This window comes from Aulonocara sp. 'chitande type north' Nkhata Bay, linkage group LG1 (genome assembly GCF_057382095.1).
Source record: "Aulonocara sp. 'chitande type north' Nkhata Bay isolate Kocher_YH1m ecotype deep benthic linkage group LG1, A_spYH_male_GT1.1, whole genome shotgun sequence".
NCBI lineage: Eukaryota > Metazoa > Chordata > Actinopteri > Cichliformes > Cichlidae > Aulonocara > Aulonocara sp. 'chitande type north' Nkhata Bay.
Genome location: NC_141344.1, coordinates 13,248,948 through 13,274,727, shown reverse-complemented (window position 1 = coordinate 13,274,727; position 25,780 = coordinate 13,248,948). Strand labels below are relative to the sequence as shown.

At 38.0% G+C, this 25,780-nt stretch overlaps 1 protein-coding gene across 1 annotated transcript in view; it reads right to left on the bottom strand.

Moving 5' to 3' along the window:
- nfatc3a (nuclear factor of activated T cells 3a) overlaps positions 1-20,619 on the bottom strand; it is a 60,168-nt gene extending 39,549 nt beyond the window's left edge. The window contains exons 1-2 of the mRNA XM_086277457.1: positions 20,380-20,619; positions 3,019-4,201 (exon numbers count right to left, since the gene is read on the bottom strand). Coding sequence (XP_086133583.1) covers positions 3,019-4,201; positions 20,380-20,470 — 1,274 coding nt within the window. The 5' untranslated portion in view covers positions 20,471-20,619. The remainder of the gene's footprint in view (positions 1-3,018; positions 4,202-20,379) is intronic.
- Between the last annotated feature and the right edge of the window lie 5,161 nt (positions 20,620-25,780).

Sequence of the window (25,780 nt, the reverse complement as noted above, 5' to 3'; positions counted from 1 at the left end):
ACATGAGTATTGCAAAACACAAACAGTGAGAAGTTTCATCTGAAGTTTCTGTGTATGCCAATATCTATCTGCCAGCATCTACTAGCTTAAATAAGAAAGGCATGGTTAAAAAAAAAAATGCTTGAAGTTAATTCATTTAAACAATCAAATCTCTGTTTCTGATTAGAGTTTTTACTTCTGACTATATATATAACCAAACTAAAATCTTAACTTTGATTAGGCAAAAACTTCAAGTGTTAAGGCAGAACACAAAAGAACTGGGAAAATGCTTTTTTCACGTCCAAAGAAATAAAAACAACAAACAAAAACAAAACAAAACTACCTCTATACCACTACCTCCATGGATGGACTTTATACTGACAATGTTTTATATTGCTAATGAGTTTTCATTTTTATTGCCCAGTTCTAATTGAAATCTTTCTTTTAACTTTTAAATTGACCATAAAGTCTTCAATCATGAAGGCTAATGACATGTGTGACTAGCAACCAGCCATTTGTTGACAACTGCTGCTGCCCTCGCTACTCGGTGCCAGAAATCCCAGTTGGTTAAATGTACATTCTTATTTTATTAACTTACAACTGTAGTACAAAGTGGTACAAAGATATTAAAGTGCTACTGGCTATTACCCGGGGCTGCAATTCTGACAGACGGCTATGTCTCAGTCTATCCTCCTGCAAATTCAAGTTGTAAACAAGCGAGTGGGAAAGTAAACCGAATATAAACCGAAGTGATATTCTGCACCAGTTTGTATACACTAGCGTGAATGAAATCAAGGGTACTGCTGCTAAGACTGCTAAGGTTAGCCAAACTCTACGAACTAATCTGATACTGTGTGTATTTGCGAGATTATACACGGCACAAAGTGCAGCACATTTTAGTGACATTTAAAACCTTGATCCTTGATAAAGACAGAGCCTGTGACAGGACAATTAACTAACAAAACAAAATGTAAATTTTGACAAAAAATCAACAGGAACTAAAGTTAATTTTTTGCTTCAAGGCATTTATAAAAGTCTTTTTTTCTAGATTTTCTCCCAAGTAAGAGTTGTGTGTGCATTTATACACGTAACACAGAGATAGCCAATAATTACATATAATAAATTATCCCAAGCATGTGCCAATCAGGATCTAAAAGCAAATCGCTCTGTTTACTTTACTTCAGACTTTTGTTTAGTAACTGTCTGATCTGTTTACCAAAGTTTACAAAAATCTGTATGGAAACATTTTCATCACTACTTAAATAACTAGCATATCAATTACCAAACTATATCCCCACCCGTTAATAAGAATCTGACATGTTAACTCATATGTTGTAAAATTTCACTGCGTACCTAATTACCGTGGCTAATTTCATCAACATCGTGGCAATGTCTCAGTGGAGCCATGGAGAACATTTACTTACCTGTGTCTGCATTAATTTGTCCCTTTCACAGATTGATGTAGCCTTTAATGTCACAAATCCCATGTCTGAAAAGACCTTTAGAAGGTCAAAGTGCAAAAATCTAATTGTGACTCATCATAAATCTGACCCTATTATTGTCTGGATAGTGTTATGGCTAAGTGAGCAAGCATTTGTGTTATGTCTATGGATGTCTCTGTGTGTGTATTTGTGTGTACCCCTCATGCCATATGTGCCCTGTGCTGATTTACAGTGCTAGGGGCCAGTATACATAAACAAGGCCATGTCTTCATCTGCTACACACATTGGAGAACAGACAGGACACTTCGCCTCATATTTCTGTGTATGTTGGTAGGTTTTTGAATACATGCTGCGTTTCCTTACACGCACACAGTGCTAATATATAACTCAAAGTTCCCTCATTATGGCCCATACTGATCTACAGAGTGCCATCCTATTATTCATATACCATGCACCATGATTCAAATTTGCTGCACTGTAGAGTTTACAGTTCTCACCTAGATCAAAAAAGGTTTTGAAATTTTATGACAGCTCACAACACTCATAAAAACATTCACCGCTCAGGTCTGTGGACTAACCTTGGCCTACTAAGTGTTTTTGAGACTGACAACGTGCTGTTTTACAAAGTGGTGATCAAATTAATAATTCACAAAATGGTGATGAAGGGACTGCTATCGCCACATCACATGGCAATTCTGGATGTCATCCACAAATAATCTCTTATTCTAATACTAATGACATATGTACAATTGAGTACCTTGGTCAAATCTTTTGTAAAAGCCACAAAAGAAATCTTAGCAGATCACATTTTTATATGACTTTTAACACCAAAACAGTCCATACTGCATTCAATTGCATCGACAGAAATGCAAGAAAGGCATACACATGCCTCTCACGTATATCTGTCAGTTTCTGTTCTTGCTAGAGAATGTATTTTATTTAAGCATATCCTATTCTAGTTTGCTGTGGTCTTGATTTATAACTAATATTTGCTATTACAAATCCTACACCACAGAGAGAGGGGCAAAGAGACTCTGCTAATAGCAATAATAACACAAAGTCTTAAATGTTCAAAAGTATTTCTACAATACACTGAGGATGATATTGCTTGTTCCCATAAGTCCAACAACTCCTTTGGACACAGAAAATACTGAGAATGTGTAGAGTGGCTCTGTCAGAATTAGGCCAAGTCTAAATGTTTAAAAAAATCACTCTTGTTCATAAAATGTCAAAAAATGTTAAGAAAGGTAATACAGTTTCTTAAGTGTCATTATTATCCAGTCCATGGCAGCAGTATTCCTTACATGTATAGACACTACCCAAAAGTTAGTGTTCTGCCAGGAAAAACCCTGGTGTCCCATGTCTGGAAAGTGTCTTTTCTTTTAAACAAATAGTAAGTAAAACATAAGGATATTATAAAATAAACTTCTTTTAACAATATGGAGAATTACCCCTTGCTCTCAACTGATTTTTTTTCCCCAGACAGTTTATCTCCCACTGACTCTTCCACAGCATTTGAATACATTTGAATATAAATTGTTATGCGACAATCCTTCACTTCTTCCTGCTTTCACTCTTTTAACATTAACATATTTACCTGAATATAGGTGTATGACCAGGCTTGGGTTTATTCCATGAGAAGTGCGAGGGCACCGAGAGGAACTGTTCAGCAGGCCCATCCTTCTTCAAGCTGTGCAAGGCCTCGTCTGAAGGGGAGTCTAGATTAGGAGACATATTTCCCTGGTCATCTAGTCCCAGTTCCCCTTTCCCGGTCTGCATAGTTGTTCTGTCCTGTGAGGTCTTTCTGGTCTTGGAAGGGATGTCTGCCTCTGATGGGCAGCACTGAAATGGTGACATGCCTACAGAAGGACTGCCAACCCAAGTGTCCTCTGTCACGCTGCCCCTAGGTGAAGGTCCCGGCGTGGGTGTGGGTGAGTGATGGGGAGATAAAGAGCCAGGATAGCAAATATCAGCGCTAGAGTGACGCCTCTTCCCACAGGGTGAGGTGGGACGTGAGGAAGGCCTGGAAGGTGGACGTGGGCTGAGCCAGTTCTCATCAGTGACACTGGTGCGCGGCGAGTGGCAGGGCGACTGTCTAGGAGACAAGCTGATGGAGTGGGACTGGTGCACAAATGTGGGCTGGTGGTGCTGCCAGTGGGGCAGTTCCTCCATAACTCCACCTCCACCAGTTTGAGGAGAGGGACAGCCTGGGGAAGTGAGAGGGGAGCCCAGGTTAAAGCGGGCTGCTGCTTCATTCAGCTCTGAGTCAACATCATCATAGACATGTGAAAATGATTCACAAGAGGAGGCATCAGAGAACCAGCTCCTAGATGAGAGGCTGCTGCATGGACTAGGGCTGAGAGAAGAATCCCGGTAGGAGTGATCCAGTGGCAAATACAGGTGGTCCCTGGACAAGGGCCTGTCACTATGGTAGTCCCCATCAGGGCCATTGGCCCTTAGATCCTCCTGGTTAGTATCCATCTCCTGTGGGCAGCTTGGGGAGATAGATGTGATCTGGATACTTGGGCACTCAAAGGCCTTTGGTGCCTCCACAGGAGCAGAAGGCAGCATGGGGGAGGTACCATACTTAGAGTCTTGTGTATCATAGCTTGGGGGCTCAGATCCTGGTTTTTGTGTCTGAAGGCGTGAAGTGTTGATGATCGGGGAGTGAGATGGCATGCCATGGCGAGGCAAGCTCATAGACTGGTGGTTAGTGACCACAGACTGGGGCTGGCCCACATTCAAGATATAAAATGATGTGTTGTCATCAGGCTCCAGATCTATGAGAAGAAAGGAAGAGAAGATTAGGATATAGCAATGTGTCTATTGGGTTTTCCCCTACACGTTCCTGAGTACGACTTAACTAGGTCGACCAAACTGACCAATCTCAGGCTATAGCACTAAAACTAAAATGTCAAAATTAAAGGAACCAAGACACTGTGAGAATTTTTGAGGTTTGAATATCTGCTATAGGCTTCCTGGTCTGTTACATTTAAAAGGAATAAAAAGAGACGCAATGTGTCCACTGTCTGACCATACAGTTCTCCTAGTACTAGTAAGTGTATTTAGCTTGTTCCACTCTTGTTTTCAAATAACTATTCATTACACAAGGAATACACACAAACCTCTTTTATGGTCAGTCAAATTTAAAAAATGAGGTTATGTGTTAATTTTTGTGGTTGTCTCCCGAGCTTGTGCTTGAGTCCAGTTTCAGGAAATTAGATGCCAGGGTGTTGCTGGGTAGCAGACAGTCATACAGGCATCATTCCAAGAGGGATAACCGATGAACAGCACTACTCAGGAAACAAGTTCACACAACGGTGCGTGCTGTCGGCTGTCATCACAACTAGTGCCGGCAGGCTATTTATACCAAAGGTCATCCGGCACAGCCAGCATATGCACACACACACACAAACACAACCACACACAAACAAATAGATGAGAGCCAATTGTGTGCATTGGCACTATTTCGTTGGAGTTTATTGATAAACTTCCATTGCTATGCTCTACTGCTGCCTTTGGAGTATCCCCCAAATCCCTCTTAGTGTTTCACATGTGTTGCATTTGCAGAGATACTGTCACATATAAAAACCTTCACTGGCCTCATTTGCAAAGTTTCTGCTTATGACACTTGTGTCTTCTAACAGTCAACCAAAAATTACTCAATGACAAGTCTTAGTCAAACAAGGTTTTGAATTGATGGCTGGATGCAAGACAAAAAAGACCATACTAAAAACGATGACACTCAGTCTTAATGTTTAAATTGCTGGTCCTTCTTGTTATTAGATCCTAATTTAGTTTGACAGGCAGGAAAGCCAAAGTCCTGGGTCATTTTGAGAAGATGACCACAAGAATTTGAAATCTAACCTCCAAACACATATGCATCATCTACCAACCTCAAGCGTGGTTGAAAGACATGGCCCTTCCATCTAACTTTACATGAACAGTCGCAACACTTCATGTGGCGACACATTCAAAATCCTTACTGCTTTTGCGGGTGCTGCTGGCTTGCTTCATTTGTACTTGTAAAAATACATATTTTAAGGGCTTCTTATTACCTGTCGATTACTTGCTTGAACTAACTTCTATAAGTCAACTATGAAACTTATTTGCCATGGTCAAAGACAGAAAAGGCAAGTTCAAAACTTAAACTTATATTTATATACTATATTTTACCACACAAAAAAAAAGTTTTACAAAAAGTACATATTCAATGGAGATTAGCAAATTAAAACAATGTAGACATCATGTAACATCAGACTTTCTGTAAAGCCTTCATTCTATGATGAATATAAGGTCTACTCTAGTGTAAAAGTAAAAACATAAAAAAAAAAAAGATTTACATCACTTAAAGAACTGCAAAACATTCAAATATGACATCAATGAGTAAGCTTAGCTAAAACCACACTGTAGCCTGTACAGGATAAGGTTGTGAAATCATTGCAAAACACTTCCCCATATTCCCTGAACGTACCTACCCATCTAAAAATACAGCTTTCTTAAATTTGAAACAGGAATCAAGGCTATAACAAAACTTAAATCTTTGTTAAATTGTCAAACACAGATAGAACGATCTGAAATTGGGGCTTCTCATAAATATTTCCTCTCTAAGTGATGGACTGATAACAGCGGTATGACAGGTTTGTCAAATCAGATGTCAAGGCCAGTTTTGAATAAGTTCATAAAAAGCAAAATAATTTTGGAAAGAGAGTATGTATCCAGGATTTTGCCTGCCATCTGTGTCCAACAGCAACAAAAGTGGCGGCAGCAGCAAGCCTGTTATTTATAGCTGCTCAGCTTCTCACTGGCCCTGCCTGCTTGTCACAAGACCCAGCAGTGTATCCTCTGACGACAACATCTGACTGACAGAGAGCAAGAGAAGGACAGAAGAAGAAGAAGAAGAAGAAGAAGAAGAAGAAAGCTGTTCTAATTTGAATAAGTGTATCCTCTGATTCTGAACCTCAACTGGGAAATGACAGACTACAGAAACTTATAAACATGTAACTTTGGTGACTGCAGTTTGTTCTTCTGTCTGGGCTGCAAAAATGTTCAACTATGCACAGTCATGATGATTAGTGTAAATACAAAAGTATATTTGTTTCTTCCAATCTCAACTAACACTTGCATATTAAAATATTTACATTTATTCTGATGCTTTTACCTTAGCTTGGAAGACTTGCATGGTCTTTGTGTATGTGGTACTTTTGTGGAATTATGGGTGCATTATTAATGTATGTTACTACTTCTTATTGAACTGCTGCATATATTGTCCAGGACAATCTTGCAAGAGTGTTTTTTATTCTCAAATATTTGCACTGTACAATTGTAAAATTACAGAGAAATAGGAGAAGGTAGGAGTAGATTTATAAATATCAGTGCAATGTAGCACTCAGTCATGTTTAGAGTAGAGTATCATTTGAGTTAACTGTCGTAATAAACAAAAAATTTTAAAAGAGAAGGACAGGAAAGAAGGTACCAAATGGAAAGAAGAGAATAGTAAAAAAACATACTTTCCTCTTGCTTCTCTGAGGAGGTGCTGTTGCTTAACACCATACAGGCCAGGAAAGGAAAATGTAACATTGCACTCAAATAATGTAGTAGTATTCTCCTGCCATAACAAGAACATAAGCTATCGCCACAAATCAGGAAATTAGTTTTTGCAGTTGGTAAGGCTATGCTAAATGCTAAAGGGCTTGGTTATACTAGCAATTGCTAAATTGCTACATAACAGTCACAGAAGTTATAAACTGACTGCTAATATGAATCCTCTAGTTTTCTTGTCTGGGTTTTGCAAATAACACAAGCTAATGAACTAATTTTAAAAATAGGGTCAGCCATTTCCAGAGGCTGAATGGTAATCAGCTGCTGTCTTTGTGCTACTCACACAAATTATGAGAAACTGTGTGAACTTTGCCACAAAATGTGCCCACAAGTCTGACATTATACCAACTTAACCTTTTACTGTGCCCAAATTACTACAACTATAAATTACATGAAGAGTTTTTTGTTTGTTTGTTTTTTTGTTAAACTTGGAGGCTAAGCTGGTTTATTACTATAAAGACAATGGAAGTTATCTGATAAAGATAAGGTGACTTTTAAATAAAAAGACTTCTAGATAAACCAAAGTAGGCAGAAATGTACTTTAATGCTCCTTCAACATAATTTAATTATGTAATAAAGAAATCATAATTATTAATAATGCAATTATGTTCATCCAAACATAATTACTTTGTTTGGATCTTGTTTATATTCAAGACACTTAAAAAACACTGTGAGGGAGTCTTGGATTTTTCATTAGATGCCTGAGTTGGCCTGGTGAAAGTAATGAGAGCAACTTGTCTCTAGAAAAGTCCATGGCTCAGTCTCCTCAGATGACAAATGAGAAATCCCTCTGCCAGGTAGTCCTACCGTATCAGTGGTGTAACAATTCGTCAACTTCAGTTATAGAACTGTTACACCACAGTTGTTCAAAGTTTAAATTTATATCTTTTAATGGTGATTATCATATTAGTTCTTCTCTGTGTTTTATAGTAGCTTATTTATTATTATATTGCAGGTAAAAATTAGGTAAGAAAGTTTATCAACTGTTACACTTCTGTGTATTTTTATTCACCTCAATAGACTGTGAAAAAAAATAGGTAGCAGATGAGGGTCAGATCGGGGGCGACAACGTTACCTGGCTCACAGCCCTTTCCTTGCTTTGAGTTAAGATTAGCCTGCTACCTAAAACCTTCCAGTGCAAGGAAACTGGTGTGCGGTGGGGAACCCCCTTGTCAGAGCCAAACCCCAGTCATTTAAGGGGAGTAGGACAGGGTGGGGCAGGAGAGGGCAGGAGAGGAGACCAGAGGAGAAGAGAGGAGCAGGACAGTAGTAGCATTGTTGTTTTATCAATGGTACTGGTTGCAAAGCCTCTGCCTTGTTCCTGAAAGCCCTGTGCGTCACAAACTCCTCAAGTGTCCATACATTAGACAGCCAATCTGGTTAAATAAAGATCTCTAAGAGGCTTTGCTGTACCTAAGCTAATAATAGCTCCACCTCACTGTGAGATCTTTCAGTGAAGCATGGAATGGTGGATGTTTTTGACACACCACCAAGGCCACTGTGTTTTTACAGTAACCACAGAGAGCAGCCTGATCCACTGGCAATAGTGGTATTCGCTCCTTGACAGGAAGCTCAACGGGCCTCTGGCTGACCGTCACACTGCATGGGGATTCTCACTTGGGGGATAATCCGCAGAGACTTTGTCCCTCCCGCCTCCTGCTTTCACTGCACACAAAGTGTGTCAGGGTCTTGTGACCAGCAGTGACACACAGGCCCACATTCTCAGAAAGTCTAGTTTACTACAGAGAGAGGGAAGGATTTGTCTCCCCCAAAGAAGATGACAAACTCATTGCTGCAAGTCTCTGCTGGTGCGCCCAAGATCTTTCTCTCGACCTCTCTTTGTGCTTATGTGCAAGTCTATGGGTATAAACGAGTGGGTGGTGTATGAATGTGTGTACGTTCCTGTGTGCCTGTGGTTGTGCCTCTGTGCCTTCCTGTGCTTTTTTGCACTTATTGTATGGGTATTTGAGCGATCTTTGCATGTGTTTGTGCGTGTGCACTAATACATATTGTTGTCTTGGGTTACCAACTAGACCCAAAAGCATGTGGTGCTGGAGCAGGAGGGTAATCTAAGCCAGGGTTCCCTTTGTGGTGGGCAAGCAGGTTGATTAGAACAGGCTCTGCTTACATCCCCTGTACAGAGGTCTTTGTGTTTTGCCCAGTATCCACTTTCAGTTCTCCTCAAGAGCTGCTGATCAATGGACCAGAGCAAGTGTGCCAACATGAACTGCACCATATACATCAGTGAAATGATCAAACTTAACGGTGTATAGTAAAAAGTAAAACATCTACATGTACAAAGCTGAAATATTGTTTTAACTGTTTCCTTTTTTTTTCCTTTCAACATTTTGGACATCTATCAACTATCTATAATACAGATACATATTATATATCTGATATCAGTCCTTTTTCTCCATGTAATCAACATCTAATACTTCAATGTCAGGAATTTATTAGGCCTAATTTGCTGTGATACCAAAAACGGAGTCAGCAACTAACTGTCAGCAACTTAATGACTGTAACCAGTCGTAAAAAATCAAACACCTTGTTCAGTTTAGGTGAACAATTTACAATGATTTGGCAACAACTATTTTATAAATATTTAAGAAAAATGTAGATTAAACACATTACTTATATTTTTAACTTCTGGGTTCAAACTCATTTTTACTATAATTACCAGAAGAGCTCATAAAAAGTGAATTTAAGGATTTCCTATTGGGTCTTTGAAGAAATCTGCAGTTGGCTGGTTGCCAGCAGTTCTAAACACATCGTCTGTGACGCACTTGCACAATCATATTGTGAGGGCTGGTCTATGCCTATGGCTCCAAACTTTTTTGACTGTGTTTGGGCCAAATCTACTAGACATCTCTCTTTGCGTAGGTTGCTGGGTATGTGTACACATATTATTTATTGAGATGGAGCAAAAGAGAAATGAAGATATTATGAACAATGAGGCAGGCTGGATCTATCTGGAGTCATGAAGTCAAATATACGTATAAAGCATAATATTCAGAAAGGAGTCTCACTTTAATGTTGCATCAGCAGAGACGTGCTACTGTCTTATCCTGTAATGTTATGTTAAGATTACATCAAAAAGCCTTCCTTTGCTGTCACAGAAGACTCACCAGCCAGCAGAGGCTTAACAATGGAAGGCTAAGCCAATGTTAACATATGCCGGCAGCTAAATTAAGCTCCTAATTAACAACCTCATGCTGAGATAACATTATGGGATAAACAGAGAGTGCCAAGTAACCACCTGAACTAAATACTCACCACAGTACCAAGATCCACCTCAAACACATCGCTAACTGTGTTTGAGGGACATTTATTTAATACTACAAAAAGCTCTCACTAATGGTTAATACTTAGTGCACCTATTAGATTAATTCATAATGAAATGCTTAATGTAAATTTCATATATAAAACTGATTTATAAGCTATAATTAAAAACTGAAGAACTTAAACAATGCGGTGCTAAAGAAAATTTAACTAGCCAAACATGACAAAAAAGTCTTCATCCAACAACAAAACTAATTAGCCTGTTGCACGTGTAAATCATAATTATGATATACAACTATTATTACAAAAAAAAAAAAAATCAACAAAACAGTCACAGTACCACATTTTTGTCTTTTTTTTTTCTAAAACAGCACACTCCCTTCAATATGCAGTTGGGGGTTTTGCTTTCACAAAGCATTGATTTGTTCACCAAATAACAGGGAACACAAGCGGGGGTTAAACCATGGTGAGACAGGTTCACTTTACCTTACTGATGTGTTGTTGCAAGACTAACCCTGCTCAGTGTGACAGGAACCACAGGATCACACATTTTGATGAAAGTGCTTGGCTGAGGAACCAACAGTGCATCTCAACAGAGTGTGTGGGAGTAAGAGTTAGGCGCCAAGTCAGAAACGCGCCTAAACATGACCACCTTGACCTGACCATAGCATCACAGAACTTCAGCTAGTCTTGGATTGCTAACTTCAGTTAGTGCGGTGAGCTATGCTAGATTAATTGCCATTCATCTCCTGTCTTGCATCCTGTACTTGCAGACAGCCTCGTGTGTCTCAGTTTTTTTATTTAAATTTTAATTACGTTTTCAGGTGAAGATCTGCAAAATAAATTTTTAAAAATGTAAGTTTAAAGTGTAATATTTGCATGTTTCTGTAGTCAATAAGTAAAATTCAAGTAATTTCAAATAATGTTCTCAATATTGCCCAAAACGCATAGTAGTTTTGCCCTAAGTGACCAGTTCTGCATGTAATCACCTGTTTTTGAGTAAAGAGGTTCATCCTTTATGTCAAAATGCATGGTCAAAGTTCCCCCTATCCCCCCTTTAATTTCACTGCTCTAAACAACCAGTTTTTTATGTCTATATACATGTAATCACAAAAGCTTGCTGATGATACAGGCACGTATTGGTTTTCAGTGGAGCAGGAAAGCTAGCTGCATGATGGCCTGCAATAACCCAGAGGAGATAACATCAGAGGCTACTGCTAGCAGGGGTGACATTTAAACAATCTGTCAGAGCTGACTGTGCATGTGCCTGAAAAACTCAACTAGGGAGAGGGAGCATGAGAGAAAAAGAGCATGGAAGAGGGAGAAACGAACAGAGCAAGTAAGTGAAAGAGAGACAGAGAAAAGGAGAAAGCACAGGAGGCATAGTGTGTGAGGAGAAATACTGAGCAGATAGAGATGGAAGAGTTGGCATTAGTACACTACACTTGTACAAGGGACTAAATTCTTCAAAGCCAGCTATTTATTTTGTACATGGTTTGTTTCTGGAATATCCAAACACATTCTTAATCTCAAAAGTATCTAAATCTGTAGGCCTTGACCCAACTTAACACATAAGTAAATTACACTACTGCAGCAAAAGAAACATTCTCTTAAGTTCCTCACACAGATAGACGAAATGACATGATAAGAGTGGTGTACCCTCAAAAAAAGGGTCCACCAGCTCTGTTTTGGGGAGACCCTTCTAACATCCATGTTACTCTTTATCATCAGCTTGAAATCAGGCCCAAAAAAAGGAGAAAAACTAGCAGGAAACAATCAAGGAGCAAACAGGAAGACAGCAATTTCCCCTTCAAAAAATACAAATAGAAGTGGTTATATATCCAGATAGAACTCAAAACCTAGAAACCCTTCCTTCACATTTTTTTCAAAGCTCTACAAAGTTAAACCTTTTTTAAATACCAACAAAATTGTGTTTATAGTCATATGCAACCTAAAAAAGACATTTCATGTCAAATGAAAATCACCAGATATAATATTTACACCACACTGTGTGTCAGTGTGTACCACCACCTTTTAACAGTACTATAATAATTCTTCATAAGACAGTGTATACACAATTTATTTTAACATAGCAAGAGCCAAATTGTGCTAAGTAAAAATTTTATTATTGATTTTTGGCCTAAGGCACCAGAAGTTTACATAACAACCCGACAAGTTATTATGTGCACATGGTCTGCATTCCATACATCTACATCTAGTAGAGTAAGTATACTCAGCCCATTGGCTGCTTATTGAAAACTTACTCCAGAAGTCTTCTTTTTTTGGTTAGCTTCAAGTCATTTTCTCATTTATGGGAAGTGTTCTACGACTGATAAGTTAATAGTTTGATCATCTGGTCTAGACCTGATCATTAAAAACAGAACAGAAGGACTTAGGAGAAACTGAATTAGTAGAGCTTCCATTACCAGACACTGACAGAAATATGGCTTTGAGGGACAGCCTAAGCTAAAGTGGGATTTAAATCACCCAAATCCTGATCCAGCAAGCCACACCTCATGACAAAAGGGGACAGGAGAAAGACAGAAAATAAATGAAACTAGATGCAGGAGTACGACAGCTTTCTCTCTGGGGTAATGCAGTCTCTGACATGTTGATACAGAGCAGCCAGCGGTAGCTTCAGTTACACTAAATTTAAACAAGACAGATGCCATACATAGTTGCTCATGCCTCGCCCCAGGAAATAAACGTCTCATTCATCACACAAGGTGCTAGGAATCTCTTAAATCAGTAGGGTTGGGGGTCACCCACGTGGTGATCTTACTCTACATGTTGACTTCACATATGACTGATGTTTGACCTCCATTTTCATAGAGATATTATTGCCTTGAGATTAAAAACTGTCACTAACTGAACAAAATACTTGACTTCCTCAGGACTAATAACAACTTTGTTTGACCAAAAAGCTTAAAATAGAAATTAAATATTCAAATATTAAATTATGTCCTAAATAAAAAATCTCAGGCAAAAGAGAAATTAACATAGTAAAGGTGAAAAAATGCAAACAAAAACTAACTGGCAAAATTAGCTGATGAACATTTAAGCTCAGATGAAACCTTTTTCTCCAAGTTAACCAAAAAATGCAATGCCTCCTTCAGTTATCCAGAGAAGCTTAAATATTATTTCTAACAAATATCATGACACTTTTTATTGTGATGACACCTGTTTGAGTGACTTTTAGTCTAGACAAATACACACACTCAAAACACACCTGGGCAGAGTCTGGGAGTGCCGGCACACACTCACCTGACATTGTGGCACACAGCATTCTTCCACTTCTCTCCTCCTTAAGATCGCAAAGTGTTTGAGCAGTAAAAAGTTGAAGGCTGGAGGGACAAGAGGGGTTCTCTTGCTCTAAGTATGGACGAGTCACTAGAACCTGCCGCCTGCCCTCTGCCACTCTCTTTGGGAGCTCAAAATAGTCCACCATGAGAGCGATGTAATTTCAGTCTTTCAGTCTTTCCCACGACAAGGACTGAAAGGATCGTGCTCTTGGTTCACAGAAGCTCAGCAATGACAACAACACAGATAAGGGCAAAAAAGCTGTCTTCACTAGCGGCTCCCAATCTGATCATTTCATTAGGATAAAGATATGACTTGACATATCGTCACATTTAAGCATGACACGCACAATCTTACAGGTACGAAACATGTCACAGCCCATTAACAGAACAAACCTGACTAATCAAAGTGGCTGTGGTGAAGGCTGGTATCTGGAGATTTCATTAGCCTAGTTCAGTCTCTCTGATGTCACTGGTGGTCTCTTTCATATCCTGAGAAAGCAGCGAGAGGCTTTAGTTGTCCTGGTGGCAGGTCTACTATTCTGTGTGCTGGTATGTCAACTACCAGCAAACCACAAAAAAAAACTTCTTTTAATGTGTAAGATAAGAAAACACACAGAAAAACAGCCAGAACATGTGGAATACAAAAAAAAGAAACAAAGAAAAGCTTTACGCAAAGTAAACGAGTCACAAAACTGCTGTTCGTGATCAGCAGCAGCTAGAGAGTGTGTGCCCCTCTCTCCTTTCATTTCATCCAGCCATCTGAAGCCCACATGGCATGTCTGGGCAGACAGCCAGACACCTCCACAGTGGATCTACTACTCTGCCACCCATAAAGGGCACTTCTTCCCTCTGCCTCAGATCACCTCTAACACCCAATGAGGCCACCACATAATCATGACCTACATAACCCAATACTCAATACAATTTTTCTCAATCACCTCACACGACACACTTAACCACAAAAAGGGTAAGCGGTACTTTTTTAAAAAATTTGAGTGAATACTTTAACATACTATAAGATGGGTGGTTTTTATTCTTATACATGAAAAAATATCAACAATATTATCTAACTACTGACATGCTTACTTTATTAGATACTATCGATAAAGTATGTTTTAAGTAATTCTGTGAAACCATCAAATGCAAATCTCTTATATGGCCACTTTCAATTATTTCACAATGGCATTTAGTTTTAGGATACAAAGGAAAAAGTTCTATAACTGACAGGCTGAAAAAATGTCATCTTATTTACCAAGAGACTTATGTCAATCAAATGTGGAGCAATTCTGATACATCTGAGCATTTCTATTACTGCCAAAAAACAGATGGCTGTTAAAATTTTGCCAAAGATTTATACTAAATCACACTGGGCACTGTGTGATTTTCTTTTTGTGTTAGGCACTTTTCTGGTAGCTAACTTGACAGTTAAGTAAACAAGAGAAAAACAATCTTTCTACTACATTCATCTTCTTTTAAAGGCTCAAGACTCACTTAAAGCAGAAGAAATTGAGACGTGGTTAAAAATCCTCAGTACAAATTATATTTGAGCCATTTGTGACCAACAAATGCTTTTATCAAAGAGTGAAAATCCATCTATCTATACATCAGTTTCCTTCTGCTAATCAAGAGGCACAGTACACCCTGGACAGCACACCAATCTGTCGCATAGCACAGTGAGAAACAATGTTGGTATTGACTTAGAAGCTTGAGAAACACGTTGGTTAGTTAATTAGTTAATTTTCTTAACTATGGCGATTTAATTAAAGTCTTGACAATCAAAAGACGTGAGATAATAATTGTGTGATGTACTCATTTTCAAGGGCAGCTGAAGGCTCCATAAAAGGATCTTACAAACCAGTAGTTGACGTCTTGATGGTTACATCCATCTTTGAACTACAGTTGTGGGCAGGAGTTTGCATACAATTATCATGAGGTTAACGCCATGATAGTTTAACCGAATCATTGTACAGCAATGATTCTGAGTTCAAAAAACAAGATACACAAGTTTGCACATGGTGCACAAAGTTTGAATCTATTTTGGACTTTCTCTAACCCACTCAAGCTTAAATATAGATATACAATTATAAAATCACTTAAATGTTTTCTTAAGTGGTGCCAAAGGTTCTGTGATGTCTTTTAAGTTATTTTAGTGATCATGATCGAGTAGTTTCAACTGATATATATATATATATATATATATATATATATATATATATATATATATATATATATATATATATATATATATATATATATATATATATATTATTTTTTATTTTTTATTTTTTTTTTTTTTTTTTTTTTGCCAGCATAAAAAGGATTTGTTTAAAAACACTCACTCGGTTAACAGGTACGAAGAACAGAGTATAAGAACTAAGGAGACTGGTAGATTTACACAAGATGAGAAGTTCTCTTGGAGGCATTTCCAAGCAACTGCAGATTCCAAGATCAGTTCAAACAACTGTACGCAAGTTCAAGTTATTCGGATGTGTCACTCACCACTTTGGCAAGGTTTGGAAGAAGACCCAAACTGTCACCCTCGAGCCTGTCATGAGCTGGAAACTGCAGGAACAGCAGCAGTCCCCATGGATTCAGAGGGTACCAAACAAGAAAAAAAAGTCCCTACTCCAAAATTGATGCCCTCAAGGTCAACTGAAATTTGCTGCCCATAAGCAACATGCTTTCTGGAGAAAGATTTATGGTCAGCTGAGACAAAGTTTGATGTATTTGGCCACAATGCCAAGACATATGTTTGGTGGAGTAAATGAGAAACCTCTCTCTCTCTGTCTCTCATATATATACCCACATACACAAGATCTTATATCTTATACATATAAGATAAAATGATTGCCTAATTTTAAAATAATATAATATCATTTTAAAATATAAATATTTTTGCATTACTAAATTATTGCATTACCATTTTATTATTTGTTATTAATTAACACTTTTAACTAATTTTTTAGCAAATATTTAAGCACTGATATTTAGCCCGTATGAACCATTTTATTAATTCTGCAAAATTAAATGAATAGTTTATTAGTTAAATACCAAACCAAAGAAATAGTTTTAAAATAGTTTTGTAGTTTATTGTCTTTATTGTAAAGCACAGTGAAGATAGGAAATCGAGAGGAAGCGAGAAGTAAATATCCAGCCCTCCAACATCAAACTGATGACTCAGCAGCTAAAGGCATTTTTTGCCCATGTGCACCCAACCCTTGCCATACGTTTGTCCCCAGACAATCCCTTTCATAATCTTTTTTTTTAATGAAAGCATTTGTGTATTTGTTTTCTTCACAAATAAAATACTTGTTTAGCCTCTATTACAAAGCAAGACTCTCAATCTCTAGTTAAGCTGCTTCACGAAGGGAATTGTTCTTTTCGTTAGCCGCATGTAATCGGGGAAAACCCTTACAGTAAGTGTGCCCAATGCCTTTGAATAGAACAGTGGAATATTTCACCTCAAAGAAATGACAGTTTCCTGAGCAACAAGAAAACAGAGAGAGCAGGAGACTGACACTTAAACAAGCAGACAAAAAGGAGCAGAACAATAAAAAAGATAGATGGAGAGGTGTGGTAAACATTACCACACGATTACATCGAATTTTAATCATATTCACATACATACAAGCAAGCAAACAAGTTGGGCTGAAAGTTACGTACACATTTGCAGGTCAGCTTCATGTATGAATAAGATAAAAATTGCGATGCTCAGATTTGTCAGAAACCTGAACATCTTTGGTTCACAGCCTATTATGCAGCTGCTAAAACATATATAGAAAATATGATGCTATTGCTTTATTTTTATTATGGAAACCTTTACCACTCCTATTTAAAACGCTTAGATAAAAGATTTGAAGAATTAACTGTAGAATCACAAGTGACGAGTAACAATATAATATTTGCACCAATGGTTCCTTGAGTTTTTATAAAAACAAGCCCCAACTTGAGCTTTGGCTTGCAAGTGTGCAACTCCCTGTTACTGTGGCAGAGTGATACAGTTATACACTCGAGTTATTAATTTGGACAAGCACCCCTCCTTACACCCCCCCCCCCCTCCCAACCCCATTTTTGGCCAAATCATACAGTCCAGACCAGATTAAAACCACTTGCACAGTGGTGCTTTTATTCCTACGCTTATTCCAAATGCAGTTTTTCCCCTCACACCATCTCCAAATCGAACTCCCCCCATTTTTCCCCCCAAATCAAAGGAAAAATGTATTTAAGACTGCACGAGCCAAACCCTCATGGACTCACTACTTTGCCCAAGTTTCAGGCTGAACTCAAATGTGCAAGCACAACAGAAAAACCTGAAAAAACATAAATTAGCAGATTTATAGCCATCTCATAACCTTATTACATCACTTGCTCTACCTTTAAACCTCCATTTTATATGTAAATGTCCTTTTATTAACCATATAAGTAATCCATACTCAAAACTACATCAGCATGTGTCACTACACAAGTGCCAAAGCACTTTTTAGCAATATCAGATAACTGCAAATGCCACATTTGTTGGTATGTGTTTTGCTTTTTAGTTTATTTGATATTTTATTCTTCTCAAGCTATTGTAATTATTTAAAAATCCACAAATCGGGAGTTCTTTCTGTTCAGCATTGGTAAAAACATTATTCTCTCTTGGCTAGTGGTGTGACACCCTCTTGCCATTTTCCCGCTGCCAGCGGATCCTTGAAATCTTTTCTGGTACTTTGCTGCCTCAACCAAAAACAACCAAATATACAAATGGAAAAATCTGCTCTTCTGAATTCCATTAGATTACAGAAAACAACTACAGAGGGGCACAAAATGAAAACATGCAATAATCAGGCAATTTATTGTCTCAGTACATTTAGTATATTCCCATTTTACTTGTGACCTGTATATCTTAATATTTAGCAAATTTTGCAAGATAGTTATCAACTACTATGCACTACTTCAAAGCAAAAAAATTCTCTGCTGATAGAAATCAAAGGTAGCTTGTCAGGTTTATTTCCTCTTTTTTAAGGCAATAATAATACAATAATACAAGTTGTACTACTAGATAATAAGCTTTTCAGTTGACCCATGAGTAATATATACCTAAAAGTTTAAATTAATCAAAAATGTCTGTCCCACCAGAAACAAATTCATTCCATGTACAATTATTTTCATTATTTTCTACTGCTAATCAATACAATTATGATCATATGTAATTTATTACTAATGAACAAGGCCACTGCATGAGCTATTTAGTTCACCGCTTCTCTATGGGATATTTATGTCCAAGAAAGTTGGATGAAAGGAAAAAAAAAAAGGTGTCCTCCAAGATTTGTGCTTTTTGTTAGGCATTACCTTTGCAAGCAGCAGTAAGAGAAAGAGAGTGAGGTTTTTGTTTATATTCAAATCCAAAGAATGCACTGGACACACCTGAGATCACAAGACTATTGTTTTTAACTTTCTTTTTTACCTTGCCCTGGATGTAAAAAAAAAAAAACACATGAGGAAAAAGAGGATTTTAAGAAAATGTCCTTAAATACTATCACCATGAAGCATCAATTTAAAAAAAAAAAAGATCCAACATTTGTGACAACAACAACAGCTGTGATGTATGACCACAAACAGCAAACTAATTGATACACCATGAGTGTGAAAATTTCCCCGAAGCTTCGTCTTGCAACCTGTTAAACATGTGACTTTCACATATTTAAATTTGCATGTATTAGCTAGGGGCTTGTTTCAAAATATTTTTACTCCCAGAGACCCAGTATGGAATCACGTTTGTACCAAACAGGAAAACATAAGTAGTCTCCATGCCATGAGGTGATAAACGGTCCAAACAAAGTTCTTCCTGGAATTTGTCAAGTTACAAAGCTGAGGGCCACCTCATCTCTGTGTATGCCCTGTCTGCAAAAATTTATCTGCAAAGGTAGTGTTTGTATTGACTAAAGTTTGTCCCAAACTGAAACTGAAAATAAATTTTAAAATATTAAAGAAATTATTTTCACAATTTCTTCATAATTTATTTGTAAATTACAAATCTGTATAAGTTTCAAATAATTACTTTAGGTCTTTGAACCACACTAAGTGGACAACATAACGTCTTTGCACTTTGTATTTGAAATTTTTAATTACTGATAATGCATGTGACTAAATAACAATAATAACAACAATAATAATAAAAAGTATTTCATAATAATTGTTTGCATCAAAGCAAGATGCAGTCAGTTATTTTTCTGGATAAGCTTGCACTTCCTTCTCATTTTATCTGTAAACAATGAGTTAATAAAAGTTTTGACAACATTACCATGTGCTACTTTTGTGGATATGTACCTAGTGACATTCAAGGTGTATGACTCTCTCAGTTATACTTCACTTAAAACATAGGAACTAAGCCATAAGGCTCCCCCAGCCACCCCAGATTTCAGAGGCGGTTAACAGTTCACAGACTGTCTGTTGCAAAAAGAAAATGTAGGAGACATTTGCAAGTTCAAACTTTCGCTGTTAAATCAACCAAGGGCAATAAGAGCACTCCTGCTAACCTGCTATGTTAGCATGACAAGCTAATGACAGCTGGTGGTGTGTGTACGAGCTTGGTATAGAAAAGGCATGTAATATTTGAAAAGCTCCATTTGAGAGAGAAAAAACATTACAGATTGTATGGTATGAGGCTGCAGCTGAAAGACGGCGGGGTAACTGAAAGTAGCAGTAGATACTGACTAATTTATGTTACACGACAAGTGCCTTAAGTTTACTACTAGTATAAAACATACCACTGGGAACAGTGGAAACCCACTGACCTGCAGGGCCTAACGGTTGTTGCTGCCCTTCCTCTCCGAATATCAGTCTGAAGTCCAGCTCCTCATTCCCGGGGCAGTTTGCAGTAGTCATCGGGTTTGACAGCTCGGGTTTTACCCCGCCACTCGACCGTCGACCGCTGGAGCAATTTACGCTATATCCTAAAGTGTCACAACATTTACCGACTGCCACGGCGGACGCCAAACTTCAACTTTTTGTTCATTGAATTCGCGAGCTTTCTTCCCCCCCACCCCCTCCTTCGTCTGACAAATCCAAAAAAAAAAAATGCAGGTCGCTGGTCTCCTCTTCCTCCCCGGCAGTTAACGAGTGCAATTCTGGCTTCAACTTCAGAGAAAGTCGGCTGCCCCCCTCCGTCTCTACTCGTCTCACTACTTCTCTCTGTCTCCCGACCTTTCGTCAGCGGCAAAGAAGCGCTTCCCCGCGGTTAATGTTCGGTGTGGAACCGATGAACTGTCACAATAAAGTCGCCGTTCATCTACCGTTCTCTCTGTTTCCCTCTCTCTCCTCCTATCTGTTCTTGTATCTCTCCACGGAGGTCCTATCCCAACTTTTACTAACCCCGCGTGACAAGGCAGTTCCAGCGGTGACGTCAGCAGACACAACACAACACAGGGCACGCGCACGCAAGCACACACATACACACATCTCCTTGGCTGCTATAAGCCCATAGCAGCCCAATAAATAGTTATGAAATTACTAACCTGTTTGAAATACCGAAAATATATTGCCATTTTTAATTTATTTTTCTATTTTGTTTACACGTTTATTCATAATTTAACAGTTCTCTTTGCTCTTTGTTTTTGGTGAGATCTACTTATACATGTGCTGCCTTTTAAAAGGTGCTATGTAAAAAAAAATGGGTAGTTGGAGTAAATTAAAGCTCCAGCCCACTCGTTTTATGATCTGTAATGCGTGTGCTTAATTGTTGTTAATTGTTGTCAACATTCATTTTCATGGGAGTCGTTCATCATTATTTTCTTTGCCTTCTAAAACCAAATATACAAGCTGATGCTTGATGATATGCACATAACAGTGGAGAGATTTATCTAAAATTCAAAAATATTTACATTTTCGAACATGCACAAATTTGAAGCGGAATGTACTGTCCCTACTGACCTTGTAACAACTGGGTCTTGCAGCCACTTTGCTCTTTTTAATTGGTCCTTCAGTCTCTTCCAACCGCTACCCATTACATTACATCAATTGCACCTGCCCCCAGCCCTCCCTCTTTGTGTGGTTCTAATCCAAGCCAGGATGGGTAAGTAAGTATAATGACATCCTGCACTTTTTACCTTTAGATCCCTCAAGCCTGTCAGTACTGAAGCCCATTAATTTCTAATCAGCCAATTTAGGCTTGTGAATGGGCTATACAAAGAGGCAGACAACTTGATCGCTGCTTGTGCTGTGATTTTGCCTGTAGATGGTGCTGACTGAATAGCAACTCTAACACAGATTTTTTGTTTGTTTGTTTGTTTGTTTCCGGAAGCTGTTTTATTCTATCCCCTTATCTACAGAGCCAAGAGAAGTGTTTCTCACTGGTATTTCCCAGCCTTTTCGATGGCTCTAACTGTTCATTTGGACACTGCTTTGCTCTTGGTGGGACTTGGTGGATTTTCATACTGTAGCACTGTAATAAGAATGCATCAAAAGAAAAGTGGTTGAAAAGGCAAGCATGGCCACTCAAACAGAAATTATTTAGATAGGTGTTTTGTTAATGTGCATCCAAATGAATGGTTTTGCTTAATGACTTAATGTCTCATTTAGTATTTAAATCACAATGTAATTCTGACTCTTTCTCACTAAAGACGAGGTAAGAGTAGATCTGCGGCTAGAATAAAGCAATAGTAAATCCATCTTTATATGGGCTGCTCCATTACCTTTAACCCTTGTGCTCTAACCCATCAATCTTTTCAGGATAATCTTTATTGGGTAAGTCACACAGAGGTTGGCATACTCTAAAACCTTAACGGGCTGCTGCTTTGATGATATTTCTGGTATTTATATTAGCATTTAGGTATTTCCTGCTTTCACCCTTCTAGAAATATTTGTGCAAACCAGTTATACACAAATCTTTTTCATCTCTTGATAAAATAGGCAACAGTGGGGCATATTCGCATCTGCATTGTCACCCCTCCTACACACACACACACACACACACACACACACACACATCTGCAGCTGATCAAGAAATTACTGCAAGTTTTTAATGTTTCACCAAAGGTTTTTGCAACACTGATAAGCATAGATATAAAGGCACTTTTTATGATCAAGTTGCACTAAAGAGTAAATAAGACAATACATTATTGTTTGTGAGAGAAAAAAATCAAGATGGACATTCCTGAAATCTAAGCAGTTGCAAGGGCAAAAAAGAGTCTTTATATTTTAAAAAAAAAACTGCTTCAGCAGCAGAACTTTTTGCTATAATTCGCCCCATCCTTCTGCATATGCAGCAGTCAACACCGTCTTATTTTTCTGACACAGACACACATATACCTATGCAAGAAGCATGTGGGCGTTCAGACAAGCACTCAGTTCTCAAATGCATCTGAAAACATCAATATCACATTTCCTGTGGTCTTTATTTCCAAGCAAAAGCACAAAATTCAACCCTTTTCTTATTATTTGACATTTTATGAAGCGTTGTCTGTAGGCAGGTGTTCTACTTAGTTTTCTACATCTGGAGGATTACAGAGTCCTCCAGAGTTCCAAATATACATTTTAAAATGTTTTTCTAAATCTTTTCACCTATTAATGTCATGCCACTTTTGCAAAGTACTTGTTAAATTATACAAATGCACAGAAAGAGAACAAATACCTGTCTCTCATAGATGCATATTGACTTAAATAAAATTACCGTAAAACTATGCCACATTCTTGTAAGTAAATTGCATTATAGATTACATTATGCATAGAAGTCACCATATGAATCTTAAGGCTTTTTCAAACTTTATCTTATCGCCTTACCACTGAAAAGAGGAACCAAGCATATTTAAAACAAACACCACATATCGTTGTTGCAGCAGTTTGTTTAGAATGATTTTTAGTAGCAGGGTTAAGAAAACAACCTGCCTTAAAAATGTAAATTAAAATTATAGTTGTATCTGACTCAATTACAAATACAACTAGGGCACTGGCTATAAAACAGAATGAGGAAGGAATGAAAAAAAGGCTTTGGCTGAAATTGATCCACGTGTATATTAGTATAATAATATTGTAGTTAGAAATTATAGAATTATTATATTATCATGTTGCAATTATATAACTTGAATGAACTTTCTCCTGTGCAGAAGTCATGTCTCCAGACCCACCCGTCTCTAATTCAGGTTACCTGCATCTCTTATCGTCGCAGATGACCTTTGAAGGGAGAAGATAAAGAAAACAAATTGTGTAGGAGGCTGTAGATGTGGTTTGTGATATTATGTTCTTGTAAAGAAAGTTATGAAGGAAAAAAAAGCAGCATCTGCCCCCACACTGGTCCTGTTTCAGAGGTGTCATTCTTTCAAGGATTGGAGTTTGCACACACTGCAGAAATGCAATGCAGCACCATGGCAGCATGTGCAATGTTCACAAAATGTCAGTGAATATCAAACTGTGTGCAACTCCGTATCTGCATGTCAGCTGATAAGATTTTAAAAGCTCATGATAATGAAAGTAGTAAAAGAGAAATAAGAAACTATCTATGCTGTCAAATGTCTGAATGCAGTTAATTCTGTGTGCAAATTATACCTTTATTTTTTGTGGGGTAGATTTACAGACTAGCAGCAATATTTACCATGCAGAAAAGGTGTCTGTGTGATGCATATAGTTTACAAAACGAACAGTAATGCAGACACATTATGCTTTTGTTTGTATATGTCTATGTGAAAGAAATGGACAGACTTGAAAAACAGTGCAAGCCTTTACTGACATTTCTCCGATTAGGATTTTGGTTGGTGTGAAATCTACCTTGAAGTTGTATACTGCCCTCTTTTGGTCAATCTCTGGAACTGAATGTTGATGTCTAATACTTGAATAATTCAACAAACACGGATTGGTCATAAAGCCTTGTATGAATAGGGGACTCACACTATTTAAAATTTGCCCTGCAGTGTTATGCTTAATTAAATAAATTCACATGAAGTAGTACATAGACTAATACATCGTCAACTCAGCTCTTTCCTACTTTGGGTACAGCACACAGGGATTCCTACTGCCAGAGCATTTGTTTGGCCAATATGTGACAGAGTCTCTAATACTGAAAGAGTGTGTGATGTTCTGAAGCTACACTAAATCAATGAATGAGCTGATTCGTTCAGCACATGCTGAGGGTAGCTGATACACAATCAATGCTAGATCTGACAGCAGCACTGATGCAGACAGCTGATTTTTTTTCACCCCTGATGTATAAATACCTTTGTCCTTTGCATAAAATAATATGCTGTGTGGGAAGATACAAAGTCCCTTATCAAAACACAGTCATAAGAGTATTTCCATTAAACAACTGAAGAGAGGCAGAGTAAAATGGCAGTAAAGCTGCTTGTTCCCCCTGTTTGGACCCTCTCTAGATGCATGCCTATGGAGATTAGTCTCCTTTTTTATAAGCTTGCACACCAGTGTTGAAGCAACAATGAATTATCCCCCTCAAGGAACTGGGCACCAGCAGGATCTACAACAGTCATACCTCTTGTGATGATATTGACAATTAAAATGTTGGAGCAAAAGCCCAACAAGAACACATCTCAGCCACGTTTTAGGTAAAAGGTTAGGCTCTAATGATTTCATTAAATTTGTGTTTAAAATCTTAAAGGAATCAGTAAATTACAACATAATCTTGGCCTCTTTTGGGTTCAGTAACGCAAACCAAAGGTGTTATTAGGTGTGTCTGTTCAACTGTCAACATGGTAGTTGATGACAGATGTTCTGGTCTGAGTACTTCAGAAAAATGCTGATTTACTGTGATTTTTCCCCACACAGCTATCTCTGAAGTTTACAGAGAATGGTGGAAAAAAGAGAAAATATCCAGTGAGTGTCAGTGAAAATGCCTTGTTGATGCCAGAGGAAAATTGCCAGACTGCTTTGAGGTAGGCAATAGTAACCTCCAATAATCAGCTGTTACAATGCAGATATGAAGAAGAACATCTCTGAGCACACAACAGTCTTGTCAAATCCTGATGTAGATGGCCTTCAGCAGCAGAAGACCATACCAAATGCCACACACAGGGAAAACTGGACCATAGAAAATTGGATTTATTGGTTTGATGATGTTGCTAACCATGTCCACTCTTTTATGATCACAGTGTGCCCATCTAGCAGGATAGGGTTTCTATGTCCCACAGGTCAGATCCTCTCAAACTGGTTGCTTGAACATGACAGCGAGTTCACTGTACTCAGATCTCAGTCCAG